The sequence below is a fragment of the Stegostoma tigrinum genome, chromosome 8, assembly GCF_030684315.1.
Source record: "Stegostoma tigrinum isolate sSteTig4 chromosome 8, sSteTig4.hap1, whole genome shotgun sequence".
Lineage (NCBI taxonomy): Eukaryota > Metazoa > Chordata > Chondrichthyes > Orectolobiformes > Stegostomatidae > Stegostoma > Stegostoma tigrinum.
The window spans coordinates 69,225,884-69,244,207 of NC_081361.1; the positions used below are offsets into that span (position 1 = coordinate 69,225,884).

At 38.5% G+C, this 18,324-nt stretch overlaps 1 protein-coding gene across 2 annotated transcripts in view; it reads left to right on the forward strand.

Annotated features, from left to right (window-relative positions):
• Positions 1-18,324, forward strand: part of dmap1 (DNA methyltransferase 1 associated protein 1) — a 53,650-nt gene that overhangs the window by 26,005 nt on the left and 9,321 nt on the right. For both annotated transcript variants that reach the window (XM_048539083.2, XM_048539082.2), the window contains exons 6-9: positions 4,812-4,979; positions 6,226-6,411; positions 7,851-7,922; positions 15,620-15,692. In XM_048539083.2, the coding sequence (XP_048395040.1) occupies positions 4,812-4,979; positions 6,226-6,411; positions 7,851-7,922; positions 15,620-15,692 (499 nt within the window). The remainder of the gene's footprint in view (positions 1-4,811; positions 4,980-6,225; positions 6,412-7,850; positions 7,923-15,619; positions 15,693-18,324) is intronic.

The window sequence follows — 18,324 nt, forward strand, 5'->3', positions numbered from 1 at the left end:
AGCTTCTGACCTCTGCAATATGTGCCAGTTTTTGGTGGAGCAGAAGGTCAGATGACCTGTCTCAATGTCCAGGCCAATGCTGAATTAACCAATGAGGCATATAAGAATAGTACAACTCAACAAGTTTCTGATTTTTTTTAATATAAAAATAATTTGTTTTCTGCTAATGGTTGAAGAATCACCACCTTTCAGAATCACTTAGTATCATTTCCAAACTGTCGCCTGCACTCCAAGATCTCGACCATTGATATGTATTAGGAAAAATAACGGTATCAATACTGGTACCACTACAAACCTTCCTCTGGCCCACAAAATAATACTAATTGATCATTACTCTGTTTCCTATCACTCAATTTTTTTTTTGTAGTAACATGGATTTATACTTCAATTTCATGAGCTATTACTTTCCTTGTAACTCTGTTGTGTGTCACTGTATCAAAAGCTTACTAACCATGTAGACCACATTAATAGCCTTCGTCTCATTAACCCTTTCTGTTACCTCTTCTAAAAAAAATTAGAGATAGTATTAGCTCCAATGAGGAGACGTATAAAATTGTCAGAATAATGCAGCTAGCTTGAGGTTTGGGAGCATCTTAGAACTTGACAAAAGAGGATTAAAATTTTGACGATTGAAGAAAATAAAGTGTGGTAGTAACATTGTAGGAAACATAAAAACTGACCATAAAAACTTCTATAAATACGTGAAGAGGAAAAGGATTACTAAAGATAAATGTAGGTCCCTTACAGCCATAAACTGGGAAATTATAATAGGGAACAAAGAAATGCCAGAATAATCGAACACCGACTTTAGTCTTCTGTCTTTCTGTCTTCACAAAAGACATCACAGCTCCAGAAATGAGGTCGTAGACTTGCTCACAGAGCCGGTGTTTTTGATTGCAGACTTTTCAGCACCTGCTAGGTTACATCGTCAGTGCGCCTCCAGTGAAGTGTCGATGTTCTGTCCCATTTGTTATTTATATGCCTTGGTTTGCTGGGGTGATTGGCATCACTTCAGGTTCTGTTTTTTCAGTGATTTGCATATCAGGTCCAGTTCAGTGTGTTTGTTGAGAGAGTTCTGGTTGGAATGCCACGAATTCCCTGGCATGTCTTTGTTTGGTTTGTGCTATTATGGATATGTTCTCTGTGTATCCTTATTGTCAATCTTCTTTCAGTTTGGCCTATGTAATTTTGCTCACATTCCTTGCATGATATTTTGTATATTACATTAGTTTTATTAGTTGTGGATATGTGATCCTCTATGTTTGTGAATAGCTGTTTAAGGGTGGTTGTTGGCTCATGGGCTATCCTGATACCTAGGCGTCAGAGTAGTCTTGTGGCCATCTCTGATATGTCTCTGATCTACGAGAGGGTGACTCGTGTGTCTGGCCATGTTGTGTCTTGTTGTGTTCTGTTGTGGAGGTAATGGCAGATAGTGCTTTTTGGGTATCTATTCCTTTTAAAAAGCCCATATAAGTGCCCCTGTTCTGCTTAGAACAGTTTCAAGTTGCTGCAATGTTTTGTAGCTTGTTTGAATAATGTCCTAATGCGGTTCGGTTTCTGGATGTTGGGGTGGTTGCTGGTGTAATTAAGTATTTGGTCTGTACGTGTGGTCTTTGTATATATGCTAGTCTGCAGTTCACCATTATTCTTGAGTTCTGCCATTATGTCTAGGAAGGATAGTCAGTTGTTATTCTCTTCTTTAGTGAATTTTATTCTGGTGAGGATGTTGTTTGTGTGTTGGTGACTTTCTTCTAGTCTTGTGCATTTAATAATCACGAAGGTGTCATCTACATGGCGGACCCAGAGTTTGCATTGTATAGTAGGGAGCGCCGTCCGTTCTAACCTTTGCGTTACTGCTTCTGCAGTCAGTCCTGTTATTGGGGATCCCATTGGTGTTCTGTTGATTTGTTTGAACATACGGTCACTGAAGGTGAAGTGAGTTGTCAGGCACAGATCCAGTAGCTTCAGGGTGCTGTCCTTATTGATGCTGTTGGTTTTGTGGCGCGCCTGCCTTCCTGAATCGTCCAGCAGTGTGGCAGTTGTCTCTCGCTAGTTCGATCTTTATGGATGTAACTAGTGCTGTTATGTTGAAGGATAGCATTATTTTGAACTCTTCTATTTTGAAATTCTTGGGAGGAGTGGATGGAGTTGGTGGTGTTGTCAACTAAATATTTCACTTTCTGTTGTAGTTCTTTGGCTAGTCTATATGTTGGTGTGCCTGGTATTGAGACAGTTGGTCTGATGGGGCCCCCTGGCTTGTGTACCTTAGGGAGTTCATAGAAGCAGGGTGTGTTGGATCCCTGTGTTTTCATTTTTTGGTAATCTGTCTTGCTAATATCTCCTGGGTTGTGTAATTTCTTCAGGATTGTTGCAATCCAGTTTTCTAACTGTGGTAACAAGGTGTAGAGGTGGATGAACACAGCATGCCAAACAGCATCAGAGGAGCAGGAAAGCTGATGTATCAGGTCTAGACCCTTCTTCAGAACTCTAATTGTGGTGTTGGGTCTATCGCCATCTGTTGATATGTGTTGGTTAGTAGTGCATTGGCTTTCTCAATGTATTGGGCTCTATCAAGGGTTACTGTCATGTGTCCATTGTCGACCAATAAGATTATGATGTTTCTGTCTTTCTTGAGTCTTTCCAGGGCTTTCTTCTCTTCTATGTTGAATATGTTCCGCTTATCTTTTCTGCTCATTATTGGCATTATAGTCTGTCTGATGGTCTGTTGTATTTCCTTAGTGAGTGTGTTGTTCTTTAGTGTCGATTCTTGTGCATCCAGGAAGTCAGTTTTTTGGGCCTCTAGTTATAATTCAGTCTGTGTACTATGACGTTTTTCTCAGCCTCTGTAAATGATTGGTCTGTGGTGTTCTTGATCTGTGTTTCTGTCTTGTACGAGCTCAGCCACAACAATGGCACGGACAACACAGAAACACTGATCAAGAACCTCTCAGGCCGATCACTTATAGATGCTGAGAAGACCTCCTAGTACACAAGGTATATAAAGTAATGAGAGGCATGGATAGAGTCGATAGCCAGAGACTTTTCCCCAGGGCAGGATTGACTGTCACGAGGGGTCATAGTTTGAAGGTGTTAGGAGGAAGGTATAGAGGAGACGTCAGAGGGAGGTTCTTCACCCAGAGAGTTGTGAGCGCATGGAATACTTTGCCAGTGGTAGTCGTGGAAGCGGAGTCATTAGCGACATTTAAGCGACTGCTGGACATGCACATGGACAGCAGTGAATTGAGGGGAATGTAGGTTAGGTTATTTTATTTTTGGATTAGGACTATTCCACGGCACAACATCGTGGGCCGAAGGGCCTGTACTGTGCTGTACTTTTCTATGTTCTATGTTCTACACCAGACCCTAGTGTGCATATCCACAGATTCCAGAAGGGAGTACAGCAGGAAGGTAAAGGAATGTTAAGAAAGCATACGTGATATTTGTATTTCAAGCCTCGATTATAAAGGAAAGAGAAAGGAGGTTATGCTAGAATGCTTTTGAAGCATGAGGTAGATATAATTCCTGTAGCTCAAGGGATCAAGGAATATGCTGGGATTAGTGTATTGAGCTCTGTGATCAGCCATGATCGCGAATGGCAGAACAGATTTGACCAGCCTACTGTAGCTCCCTGTCTTCTGTGTTATTAGTAGAAAACGCTGTGGTTAGGCCACAACTGAAGTACTGCTTACAGTTCTGGTCACCAAATTATTGTAATGATATTTTTGCATTAGAGAAGGTAGCGAGTTTTGAGAAGATTTGTAGCTCAGGTTGAGGTTCTGGATGTGAGTTTGCTCGCTGAGCAGGAAGGTTAGTTTTCAGACGTTTCGTCACCATTCTAGGTAACATCATCAGTGAGCCTCCGACGAAGCGCTGGTGTTATGTCCCGCTTTCTATTTATCTGGTTAGGTTTCCTTGGGTTGGTGATGTCATTTCCTGTTCTTTTTCTCAGGGGATGGTAGATTGGCTCTACTTTGATTGGGATAACACATCCATCCTAGGACAAGCCAAACAGAGACATGCACGAGAATTCCTAGAAGCATTGCATTCCAACTGGAATTCCATCAACAAACACATTGACTTGGAGCCAATCTACCATCCCCCTGAGAAAAAGAACAGGAAAAAACACCGGATAATGCTCCGGTGAGATGCATTTGATTTCAATATTGAAAGCAGTTTGGGATCCCATTTCTAAAGAAGGCCGTGCTGGCATTGGAGGCAGCAAGGATCCCAGGGGTGAAGGGCTTGACATATGAGAAGTAATTGAGAAGTCTGGCCTGTACTCGATGGAGTTTAGAAGACTGAGGGATAATCTGTTCGAAACGGGCAGAATTCTGAGAGGCCTGGATAGACCGTATGTGGAGATGTTGTTTCCACTTGTCGGTGAGACTAGGACCCAAGGTCACAGCCTCAGAGTGAAGAGATGGCCTCTTAGAACTGAGGTGAGGAGGAATTTCTTCAACCAGAGAGTGGTTAATCTGTGGAGCTCCTCATTACAGAGAGCTATAAAGGCCAAGTCATTGACTGCATTTAAGACAGAGGCAGATCGGTTCTTGAATGGTAAGGTGATGAAGGCAAGAAAATGGGATTGAGAAACATATCAGCTATGATTAATTGGTGGGATTGACTAAATGGGCTGAATGACCTAATTTTGCTTCTCCATCCTGTGATCTTATGGTTTTTGTTATCTTGTGTGTGGTCTCTGCTTGTAATCCTTATTTATGAGCTGTTCACTCATACAAAATAACGAAACATTTGTGCATTCAGCACATGTGTAACTTCCTTTTTTAATATCTTGACTGTATCTTTTACAGAAACGTTCAGTGGAAGATCTGAAAGAACGGTATTATAGTATTTGTGCAAAATTAACAAAGATCCGTGCCCCACCTGGTTCTGATCCCAAACTGTCTGTGTTTGATGCTGGACATGAGAGACGGAGAAAGGAACAGCTTGAAAGACTGTACAACAGAACACCAGAGCAGGTAAAAATCGTCCTGCATAAAATAGAGCAGTTGGAAAGAGAAAATATCTACTATTACTGAAACTGATATAAGAACAGAAAGTCAGCAAACAATTGAAAAATATAAAATCAACTAACAAATGGAGCTCTGATGAAGGGTCTAGGCCCGAAGCGTCGGCTTTTGTGCTCCTGGGATGCTGCTTGGCCTGCTGTGTTCATCCAGCCTCACATTTTGTTATCTTGGAGTCTCCAGCATCTGCAGTTCCCATTATCTCTAACAAATGGAGCAACCTGGATAACGAGCAGGAATCAGTAAAACGTGTTAGGAGATTTTGGCTCTTGTAGAAATTGTAGTAAAGGCAAAGTTGCCATAGTCCTTTTGAATCGTAGGACTGTTCTTTCATTGGAGAGAGGCGACTAGTGATGGTTTAACCTGAGGGCGAACACACGTCAGACATTGAGAAAATGTGTCCTTCGTAGTAATGTCAGATGATGCAGGAATTGAACCCATGCTGTCTGCATCACAAGCCAGTTATCCAGCTAACTGGGCTAACTGAATATGAAGTAGTTTCAAATTTTAAAATTCAAGCAAGGTGCAACAGAGTGAAGGAAGCAACTTCAAGAGAAAAGTGCATTGTGTTGCAGCACTTTGTGCTAATCTCAAAGTGTAGAAATGATAGGAGTAGATCAGTAATTCCAGATTAAACATCTCTTTAGAAAGGAGTAGGACTGGATGATATTTCGACATTTTCAAGAAACCTGTTAGTTAGTTTATATAATAAATATCTTACAAGATTTTGTTTCTAATCATGTAACATGCAAACCAACACATGGCCAAGGTTATCTGAAGTATACATTTTTGCGCTGGGTTCATCGATATCAACTGGACAGACACTCTGAAACTTGGATAAGAAACCAGTATTACAACTATTACTCACGAAATGTAATTGTGTAATTGAATGAGGACAACATTGTGTTAAATTTGGTTACTCCTCTGGATAAACTACCAGTACTTGCCATTCAAATGTACGTGAAAAATCACAAGTTGTATAAACTACCATAAAGGAGTTGTTGGCTGTGAACTTGAACCTACCTATTCAAGAAAATAAAATTTAAAGGGAAAATAGAAAAAGATTAAAGTTTGAAAGTGAACTTTACTCCCATTCCAGCAAATAACTCTACGTAGCTTTAATAAAAGTCTAGTCAATCTGTAGGTTTCCCACCAGGGGTCAGCATTGTTTTGATTTAATTCCAACTCTTGCTTGTAGGTGGCTGAAGAAGAGTACTTAATACAAGAATTGAGAAAAATTGAAATGAGGAAAAAGGAAAGAGAAAAGAAAACACAAGATTTGCAGAAACTCATCACAGCTGCGGATAATACCACAGAAATGCGTCGGGCAGAGCGCAAGGCAGCGAAAAAGAAACTGCCGCAGAAAAAGGAAACAGAAAAACCAGTAAGTGCTAATATACACGCTGAGTTTTTTTTAAGTATACAAACATGATTGAATAGAATATTTCAGCATTTTATATGAGACTGCCTCAGGCTAATAACTTTCTTACAGCAGCACAAGCCTGTTTCAATTGGAAAAGATGCAAAGCAATAGAAATGAGTTGAAATCCATGTTTATTTTTAAATGCAGTTGCTCAAACTTGATGTTTATCCGCTTCTCCCAGCATCGACTTTTAGTAAACCTAGTCCAAAGTTCCAGGTAATTGAATGGCATTTAATAACTTCAGTCTGAATGACAGATTCATGACTGTTGTTTCTAAAATTACAGTTACTGTTTGAAGCATTGGTTCAGTGAGTATTGCATTTCTATTTTGTTTGCTATTTGTGTTGCTGCACAACATTTGTTATCTTTGAACTTGAATAATGGCATCAACATTTGGAGCCAGCTAATAAGGCCATAAGACATAGGAGTGGAAGTAAGGCCATTCGGCCCATCAAGTCCAGTCGCCATTTAATCATGGCTGATGAGCATTTCAACTCCACTTCCCTGCACTCTTCCTGTAGCCCTTGATTCCTTGTGAAATCAAGAATTTATCGATCTCTGCCTTGAAGACATTCAACGTTCCGGCCTCCACTGCGCTCTGTGGCAATGAATTCCACAGGCCCACCACTCTCTGGCTGAAGAAATTCCATTCAGCACTTATAAATCTTCTGATCCATTAAAAAGCATCTAATCGCTTTAAGACTTAACCATTAGATATGAAATGGTTATTAGATTCCTAGGATGTACATGCTCCTAGAAAGTAATCCAGCCTGTGGTCTCGTTTTATCACATATTTTGTGATATTGGCAGGAACTTTGATGAGTTGACTTAAAAAAATTAGATTGTACAAAGGTGAATAAACAGTGCAAGTTCTGCACCATTTCTCTACTAGACTGAAAATCCTTCATGCTATTTTGTAAAGATTAAAAATATTTGTATATTTTGGTAAGCTGGAGGCTTTTAAGAAAAGTTTTTTTTTGGTGTCAGTTATAAGAATTTCTGCAATTGTATTGTATTTGACTTGTACCAGAAGTATAAAGCATTTTACAATGCAAGATGAATGATTAACACATACTAATGCACTTTTTTGCAGGTCTGAATAGAATTGCTGCTGGAAATTGTTTGTTTTAGTTAACTAATCAAAAATTAATTAGTGGTTGCCACATTGACTAGAATTTTCTGTTATCTCTTGTATAATAATTTTCTCTGCTACTTTTATAAATAAAAGATAATTAACTGATATTGTAATAAGCCCAAAGAAGAGAAATGATGTATTCCAGTATACAAAAGTCTGTTATACAAAACGTGTGGTATCCAGAACCAGCTTTTCATATTTCCATGTTAATGTGGAAATCCTTGTGCTTTCTGTATCAAAATATCCTGCCTATTCCTATTTACAGGCCGTACCAGAGACAGCTGGCATCAAATTTCCAGACTTCAAGTCTGCAGGTGTCACATTACGAAGTCAAAGGGTAAGATTTCTAAAACAAAATTATTTCATTTTTAAATTGCAGAAGTTCAGTAATCTTGAATTAAGGTATTGTGTATGTGAATTGAACTAGGAATGCAGACTTAAAATGGACCAAGTTGGGGCCCAATCTTTGTATCATTTTCCCAGCATTGACTACAAATAGTAGATAAGTAAAGCACTAGCTGAATAATAGCAGTAGTTATGATAACCTGTTTCTGACATTAGGCTAGCTTATCATATTCGTAGTTTTTATTGACCATGCTTCCTACAAAGAGAATTTGGAAAATTGTTATATTTAAAAACATCAAGTAGAAAATGCTTCCTGTCCCAGTTATCAATGAGCATCTTAATTCCACTCTGTTGGGAAGACCGTGGTCTCTAGTTCAGCAGGGGTTGTTTAGGAGCCTTCTAACAATGAACATGGTCAGAAAGTAGAAACAAAAAAATGCACTCACAGGAATTGCAATAAATGCTGACCAGCCAGTGAAGCCCAAATCCCATGAGTGAATTGAAAAAAAATTGCTCTTGTGAGGCTGAGGTAATGATTTCTTCTGTTCTGACGTATCCAGGTAGAGAGGGAGGTTGTAATGAAAGAGAGGACTACAGTACTGATGAGTGTGAACCAAATATTTCAGACATATCAGATCATTTTATTAGCCTTGTATGAATGCTTGTTCCCAGTCTTGATCGCATTGTATTCGGATTCACAAATGAGTGTCTGTCCTCACCAAATCACAGTTGCAAATAAATGTCAGCAGAGGCTAAAAATAGTGAAGAAATGTACTGGATTAAAAAGATGCAAAAATGATAGACTACTAAGAGGAATCACCTAATTCACAGAAGCAAATGTAATTAAAATCATAGACTAACATGAAATGAAGAATTTTTTTAATATAAGGAAGTTTGCCTTGATCAAAAGTAATACCAGTCACTCGTCCATTGATTTTGTGTTTCCAGTATAGCTAATATGATTCAGAGACAGATTTCTAGCAAAAATAAATGTATAGTAAAGCACCTGCTATTATTTAAACTTTACTATTTCTTACACATTCTGGAGTCAGAAAACTACAGCATGATTTAATAGTCCAGGATTAAAACCCATTAGCACTGAAAAATCACTTGTTTCCAGTCTTGCAAGGTAAAAACAAAAGGAGTGATTATCCGAATTTCCATTTGGTTCATGTTATGGGTAGGATCTTGCTGAAGGCCAGAAAGTTCTGCATGGGATTGTTTTAAATGTTCACATACCAATAGTCGCCATTCTGTTTTGGCCTCTGAGTCAATTGGTGAATGAGATATGCAGCTCAAGGCTAAATTGTCTGACAAATCTACCAGACTGATGAAGGTGGAATCATTAGTAAGCACAGTTTACATTCCTTGCTAGCAACTTCTGTTAGTCACAAGGACAGCAGCATTAGACATTTTGTCAGTTTTTGTTGTGGTTAAACCCACTGTGTGCTTGGATGCTTTTAAGTTGGAGTTTGATGCAAATCTTGACACACATTACAATTTTTGAAACAAAACTCTGTTCTTGGCTGTATTGGGGCTAGAGATAATGAGGGAGCATTGTTCAGTGAATTTTTTTGGCTGGTAACGAATCAGCATTGAGTTGACCAGGGCACACTATTGATTGCAGTGTGACAGTACCGATGTCTGAATCCTTTCTTCCCATTTTGTTTCCCTAAATGTAGATGATGTCCTATTGTATATTTTAAATATATTATAATGTCTTGATGTATGCCGATGGGGTCAAAGCTGTTAGTTTGGGAAACTGTGATTACCAGAGACTCAGTATGATGGTTGTGTTAGAAAAATCAAGCTCATAACGTTGTGCATCTGTGTCACCAATTTTTTTTTGTGGGACGCAATAGGCTATATTATTCATGGAGGTAAGATCATCTTGTCAGACAGCATGAAATTACGATTTGCATCACCTCCTTTAATGCTGAATGCTTGTAATTTTGGTGCTTCTAAATAGTTGCCTTGGTAGTCCAGTAAAAAGAAGAGTTCATATTTAGGATAAAGTTGTTCCGTGCATCAGTAATACGGAGGATGAATTTATTAAATAATATCAACAGCGAAAGTGTATTTTAATTTACTATCATTACCAATGTTTTATGATTTATTTCATTGACTTGAAACTCATATATGAAAACTCACCCATGCCAGTTTGTCTTCAAGAGTGATGAACACAGACCGGTCTGTATGCAAAATTTATTTCATTAAAATGAGGAGTGTATTACTCAAGTACTTTTAATAATGCATTAGCTGTTATAAGTTAACATGTTGCAATTTGTTTATTGGGATGACTTTAAAGAAGCGCTCACCCACTTGAAATACCAAATGTTATGAGGAATGATTCTTTAATTTTCAAAAAAACTGCTTAAGTAGCCGTTTTATTTTCCAAATTTGAAATTTTTCCCAGCTTTCTAAAATTTTAACCATTTAATTATGAATATATTGTAGGGAATTTTGATTGTTATTTTTCTTAATTAGTAATCAAACCAGTTAATTGCAAACAATAGAAGTGCTTGCATATGGGGTTGAGAAAGGTAAAGACTCATTTGCTGAATAGTTTTCTAGCAAAATGATTTTTGTTATGACCTAATGAATAATTGTCATGAGAGAAAAATTGTAGATGAGTTTGATAATCTAGACCCTAGAGCTGACATCATATGTACTGATTTTGAACCTGTTCTAGCAACCAAAGTTGCTGAGAGAAATTATGGATGAATTGTATGACTCAGAGATAACAGCATGTGGAGCTGGATGAACACAGCAGGCCAAGCAGCATCTTAAGAGCACAAAAGCTGACGTTTCGGGCCGAGACCCTTCTTCTGTTTTAGTGTCAGATCATTGTGTTTGTTACATTCCCCTCTATGCACCCTTTATAAAAGGCATAGAATAGCTATGCCTGATGAAGGTGAAAAGCCTTCAGGCATTTCACATTTTTTTTAATAAGTGGTGCTGGTGTTTATCTGACACTAGTAGAGACAAATAACTTTAAAGAAAAAAGAAATTCAAGCTTCCAGTTGGTAGCTGACAGGATGACATTAGATGATTTCACAGTTTAAGATTTTTACTGAAAGTACTTGGCAAAACACATTTTTTGGAGGCAACTTTACTTGGAACTACAGAACAGAATTCTCTTCTTTTACTTTTAAAACTGAAAAAAGTTACTTTGCCAGTTTACTTCACTCTTGACCTAAAGCAGTCATTCTGTTTCTGTGGACTCAGAAGTTTATCTGAAGAGTTTATTCTCCCAGCCTGATTAACATTTAACCCAAGTCTTTCACAGTTAGAATTCTTTCCCTCTGAGATAAGCTAGGTGACTTTTTTTCTGAACCTCGTTTCAGTTCACAAGAATTTGGTCTTTTGATCCAACTATAAAGTCCTGCCTGCATCCTGTGTGATGAAGTATAGTGACTTTTCAACCTCCAGTTACTTCATTTCTCCTAGATTCTGAAAGACTAATTGTCTGAGTTTCAGGGATATCTGAGAAAACCTTTTCATCCTAAAGCCAACCCATGGCGACTGAATCACAGGTGCCTTATATTCAGGTAGAAATACAGTCTACTGACCCTCGAGACTCCAATTTTTTCATATTAATGTAGTACAATACAATAAAATACAGTAGAGGAACAGGCCGTTTGGCCCACCAAACCTGTGCCTGTGCCTCTTCCTCTTCCTTATTTAGACATGCTACTTAATGCCCACACGCAGTTTCTATCCCTATATTCACCTCCCATTCATGTGTCATACACCTTACACGTTGCTAACGTGCCTGCTTCCACAACCTCCACCGGTTCCAGGTACCCACCGATCTCTGTATAAAAAGATTTTCCCCACACTTCTCCCCTAAAGTTTCCCACTCTCACCATGAGCCTATGCCCCCCTGTAGTTGACCTTTATACCTTGCGGGGTGGGGGGGGAAGCCTCTGACTAACCACCTTATCTGTGCCTCTCGTAATATTGTATGCCTCTGAGGTTGCTCCTCAGCCTCCGTCTTCCCAGTAAAAACCATTCGAGTTATCCAACCTCTTCACATAATTAAAACCCTTCAGAAGAGGCAACATCCTGATAAACTTCCTTTGCACCCTCTCCAAAGTATCCACGTCCTTCTTGTAGTGAGTGTACAACTGTAATGTAACTTGCCGGGTTTTATATTCGATGCCCTGGTCAGTGAAGGCAAGCGTGCTGTATGCTTTGAACATCTTATCCATCTATTTTGTCACTTTCAGCAATTTGTGGACCTGTACACCCAGATCCCTCCGTATGTCAGTTGTCTTAAGGGTTCTGCCATTTATTGTGTAATTTGCACATGAATTTGATCTTCCAAAATCTTGGAAGTAAATGGACAGTTTAAATGACTACCATATACAGTTCAACATTCTCAACGTGTTAGGACTTTGCCAGTATTCAATGTAACCACTGTGTAAACACATGCAGCTGCTGCCATAGTTTCCAAATGTGAGCACCTAACACCACCTTTATCAGCACAATAATCCAGGCCTCCCTTTTATCTATAACATGTCACCCAATCAGTGTTAGGCAGATTTTAGAACAAGTGACGTGACCCTCTCTTTAATTTATCTGAAATTATTGACTCAGTGCCTAAATATTTTGGCCATATGAATACTGCTAGTTGAGGAGTCTAGTGAATTACTAGTCTATAGTTTACACCAAGAAAGATAACTACACCCTTTTTGTGCCTTAGCATTAGTCAAATTGATTCTGTTCCTGAACCCTTTGAAAATTCTTTCCCCATTCCTGCAATGTTCTCCTTAACCGAGAATGCCATCCCGCTTTTCTTTCCTATTCTATCTCTCTGAACACTTTGCTACTAGGAACGTTTAACTTCCAGACCAGTCCTTCCTTGACCTAGGTTTATTCATTATGGTTGTTGTCACAGCATTATAATTTCGCATGGCAACCTGTGTGTATAACTCTATGCTCCATGCATTCACTTCCAGGATAACCTAATTTAGATTTCATTACTTTCTCCCTCCACAAACTAATTTGCTATTTTATATTTTGGTGCTATCTGCCTCTGAGTTTTTTGTGTTCCCAGTATTACTTACTAATATTCTGTCCTGGTTCCCCACTGAATATTCCCTCCTAACAGTGTGAGCAAAATTCACTGCATCTAACTTAGTCTTGGCTCGGTTCAAATGTAACCCGTTGGGTATAGAATGGGGTCCTTCTGCAGTTGGGGTTTTGGCCATGCTACAATTGACCCCAGAATCTTGGTGCTGATTTGAGAAGTCACATCTTGATGTACCTTGCCACCATGCCATAGAGTGAAAATGACCTTTAATTTCAAATGGTGTTTCCTTTTTGCTGTCCGCTAGAACCCGGCAGCCTTTAGTATCAAAGCCCATTATATAACTCTTACAGCAGTACACCTGAAATTAGGAACTTACTGAGAAGTATGAGGAAGGACTTGTATCCTAAATGTAAACAGCCTAAGTAGCATTTATCCAGCATGTTAAATATTTAAAAAATCATCCCATGGTGTTTTACAGAGACATAATCAGCCAAAAATGTGTATTGAATGACCAGAAGTATTTGGGGAACCGAAAGCTTTATGAATCAGGTAGTTTTAAGGAGAATTGTAAAGGAGTCGGAAGTGGAAGGGCTTTTGGAGATTTATGGGTAAATTTCTGTAATTTTGGATCTAACAAAGGTACAGTGATCAGAAGGAGGGGCTGTGCATAATCTAGTGTCAAGAAAGGGTGAATTTGTGAGGGGGTGGGTGATTGTAACGTTAGGGAAGGCTGCTGAATAAGGGAGGAGTGAAGATATTAAGAAATTTAAATGCGAGTGTCTGAATTTTAAATCGGAGACTGTGCAAGGCAGGAGCCAATACAAATCGGTATGAATTTCAGTATTGTGTGAATGGATAGAACTCGGTGAGGACTAAAATACGAGCAACAGATCAGTGTGGTGTGATGGAATTCTTGCAGGGTCAAAGATACAAATTCCTTCAATAAGAAACCACGCACTCCAGTATACTTCTGCAGCAATGGGGTGATTTATAATGGTTAGTGAATTTACGTGGGCTTGCAGTGTTCTGAATTAATTCAAAGGGAAAATACTGTTCAGGATTAAAATTAAAACCTGGATTTGTTCCTGAGGACTGAAAGTTCAATCTAGTGTGATTTACAGAAATATTCTTGGATATAGATTTAACTCTATGCCAGAAGTACAGCACCTCTAAGAGTGGAAGGCAGGATTGTTTTGTGCCTCTTTGCTATCACGGGTCTTTTCTCACTCATAGAATTGCACAGTACAAAAGAGGCCCTTGAGGCGATTGTGTCTGGACCAATAAAAAGCTTCTGCTCCTCTATAATAGTTCCACTTTCCACTACTTGGTCCCTAACTTCGAATGTTACGATACGTCAAGTGCTTATCCAACTGCTTTTTAAACGTTGAGTTTACCTTCCTCAAATACCCATCTCAACAGTGTACTTCAAGATCCCAGCTCTGGGTGGAAAAAACATTTTCCTCAAACCCCCTCTAAATCTTTCATCTTGAAATTATACTCCCTTTGGTATTGATCCTTCAAGTAAAGGGAATAGCAGCTTTCTGCCCACCTTGTCCATTCCTCTCATAGACTTGCACTTCAGTCAGCTCTCCTGTGAGCCTTCTCTTCTCCAAAGAAAACAGCCTGGACTCATCCAACCTCCTCATAGCTAAACTGCTCCTTTTTTTTTAAACATTCAATTTTGTGGGCATTGCTGGGTGTCTAGCATTTATTGTCAGTCCCTAGTTGTTCTTAAGAAGGTGGTGAGCTGCCTTCTTGAACTGCTGCAATCCACCTTAGTCCAATCCTAGGTAATGTTCTGGTGAATTGTCTTTCCACTGCCTCCAATGAAGAATTACACAGTACTGCAGCTGTGGCCTGACCAAAGCCCTGTACAGCTCCAACATAATCTTCCTGCTTTTATAATCTATGCCACAGATAAGAGAAATGCACAGAATGTCCTGAATGAGGTTGGGAAAGGACTTTGTATATTCTAGGAGATTGAGTTAAGGTGGAAACTGCATATTTCATTAAAAACAAAATCACTTTTGTATTTCTGACACGTATTAAGGACATTTTTTTAAAGCAAGTGAGATTTTTTTTCCCTTCCATTCTAATAGATATAAGATGGTAGGAAATTGCACACCAGCAAATCAAATGCATTTCCTAGATAATAGATCAACAGGGACTATCTCCACTTGAATTATGTTGCAAAATATCGGCCTGTTTTGTAAGGGTTAGGATGAAGAGAAAAAAGTAATTAGCAATAGAAAATTATCCCAATACTATCTCAAACTATATTTAGAAAAGTGTATAAATAGCTTAAATAGAGGGATATATTAATCACCAAGGAATTTAGATTTTTTTTACAAATGATCCAGTTGCACTTGCAATTACCTGTTTGAATTTGGTTTGAAATCTCTCTTCTTAAAAAAGTTGTCATACTTCTGCTGCCTTCCTTAGCGCGTTGTTGTGAATGGAATTTAATCTGTTACTGAGATCAGTTTTAAAACATCTATATTTCAGAATGGGGGAAAAAGAATCAAGTTTAGAAGGAACCTATGGCTATTTGGCAATGGAATAATTTGCATGCTTGTCTTCCATTATTTCAGCAAACTAGTATTAAAGTACCTGCTGTCACATTGTTAATTTCTGTTGTTTTCTGTATTCAGATGAAACTACCTAGCTCAGTTGGACAGAAGAAAATCAAAGCCATTGAACAGATGCTGACAGAGTTGGGAGTTGGTAAGCAAAGAAATGGATATCATGATTATTTTATTGATTACTTTCTGCTGTAAAAGTATGTGCACATTGATCACACTATTACTATGAATTTTGAACAGTATATTACCAGTGAAATTGTGTCAGTGACTACTTAATGTAGAGGAAAGGGACACTGAAACAAATAAACGCATTTTGACAGAAGTGCCAAAAAAAGGAAATGTGACACTGTTATGTTCAATAGTTTTGAAAATGCAGTAATACATGTTTAACATCTAAAAAGGTTTGGTTCAGACATACATTTTTTAAAAAAATTGTTCATGGGTTGTGGGTATTGTTGGCAAGACAAGCAATTATTATGTAACATTGATTGCCCTTGAGAAAGTACTGGTGAACTACTTTTGACAGGTACAGCCCATAGGGGCTAGATATACCTGTGTTCCTGTTAAGGAGTAAGTTCTAGTATTAAGAGCCAGTGACAGTGAAAGAATGGCAATATCTTTCTAAATGAGTTTAGGGTGTGGCTTGGAGGGAAGCTTCCACGTGGTACTCCCGTCCATCTACTCCCATGTCTTTTTAGCTGGTAATGGTCACATGTTTGGAAGGTGCTATAGCGTGTTTCTGTAGTTCGACCTGTAGAGAGTACACACTGCTGCCACTGTGTGCTGGTGGTAGGAGGGGTTCAGTGTTAAAGATGATAAATAGTGTGTCAGACAAGCAGGTCGCTTTGTTCTTGACAAGAGCGTCCACATAAATGGAGAGTATTCCAATTACTCCTGACTTGTGCTTTATGGTTGTGGACAGGCTTTGGGGATGCAGGTGGAGAGTTACTTGCCATAGTTCCTAACCTTTGCTGCCTTAGCTACACTAATTGTATGGCTTGTCTTGTACATTTTGTGGTCATGACAATGCCCGGAGTGTTGATGGTGAAGATTCAGTAATGGCAATGCCATTGAATATCAGGAGTAGGTGGTTAGATAAAGATTAAAGATAAGCATTTCCTGCTACATGTGGTACAAATGTTAATTGCCACTTATTTGCCCAAGCCTGGATGTTGCCCACATCTTGTTGCATTTGGACACAGACTGCTTCAGTATCTGACGAATTGCAAATGGTGCTGTGCATCATGCAATCATCAGTGAACATCTCCACTTCTAAATGTTTTGTGGAAAGAAGGTTCTCTAGGTTGCTGAAGGCGGTTGATCCTAAGATGCTACCCTGAAGAACTCCTGCAGTGATGTCCTGAGACTGTGATAAAAGATCCCCAGCAATCCACAACTATCTTATGATTCCTATTGCATTGAATATATAATTGAACTATCAGCCTGGATTATGTGCTTAAATTTTCCCTCTGCCTTGTCACACTAAACCTGACATATGTGAGAAAGATGTTCTGAAATCTTTCTCTTTTAAGCAAAACCAAATTGTATGGTGTTCGACAGTAACAACATACGATAAGGCCCTTGAGGGATCATATGAAGCACAAATACAGAATTGGGTAGTCACATATCCATATCCGTTGTTACATAATTGCAGTGTACAGATAATTACATCTATATATGGTCTTCAGGGCAGTTACCAGCAACACTGTTGCATCTTTCTGTTGATCCATAAATAAATCTTCAGTTCCAAAAATATATTACAAAATGCAATAACATTTTTTTTATCTCAAGAGAGTCTTCACCAATAAATGGTTTGAATGCTTTGATTAAAATGCTTCAACTATGACCTCTGCATTTAATCAGTAAGATGACTGGTTGCTGCCAGGCTGCATAATTTTTTTTATTGTAGAGTCTGACTCAAGAAAAATATGATGGAAAACAAATTGTTTAAGCAACTTTTTTTAGCAAAGGTTTTCAGTACTAAATATGGACATACCGACTATTAAAATACTGGTTCAGTAAACAAATACTGGTACATCATAGTAAAATGCTATTTGTGTTATTAAAAAAAATCTTTAAAATCGCATATAGTTAACAGCTCCTTGTTCAGAATGATAGATCAACACCACTAGCATTCTTTCAGGCAGTTTAATTGGTGGTCAGAATTTCTGACACATTGACTTATTGTCTTGTGTGCCTCAGACCTATCTAACAATTCAAGGAACTTGGGCATAATTCTGTTTTGCTCTGGACTAAAAGGAGCTGTTTAACTTTGAATTGTTTAATAGTTTTAGAGAAGTTAGTGATTATACTGCAGTGATTTATTTTCCTTCCTAAACAATCCCAGATAGATCATTGAGCCACTGCAGTAATACAAACACAAACTTTTGTTCAACGTCACTGCGGTGATTGCTACATTGCTGTTGCTAAGGAATGGTAATCCTAATGTACCGTCCATTTTATGAGAATTTTTTTTCATTTTATGAGGTGATATCAATATCAGGAGGAAGCTGATGTAGCAAGGGCATTACTACACTCATAGCAAGTCAACTGAGGAGAAATTATACTGGAGTTATAGATGGCTTCCACAGTTCTGTGTGGCTGCATTTCTGAAGTATAACACTACCAGCACTGAATCTGTAACAAAATAGAGATACAGGTCTAATCTAAGAGTATTAAAAGCCTGATATAGAGCATCCCATGCTATTTATTATCTTACAACAACCTTTTTAGTCTTGTTTTCAAAAATATTTAGGCTGTGAAACGTTATGAAA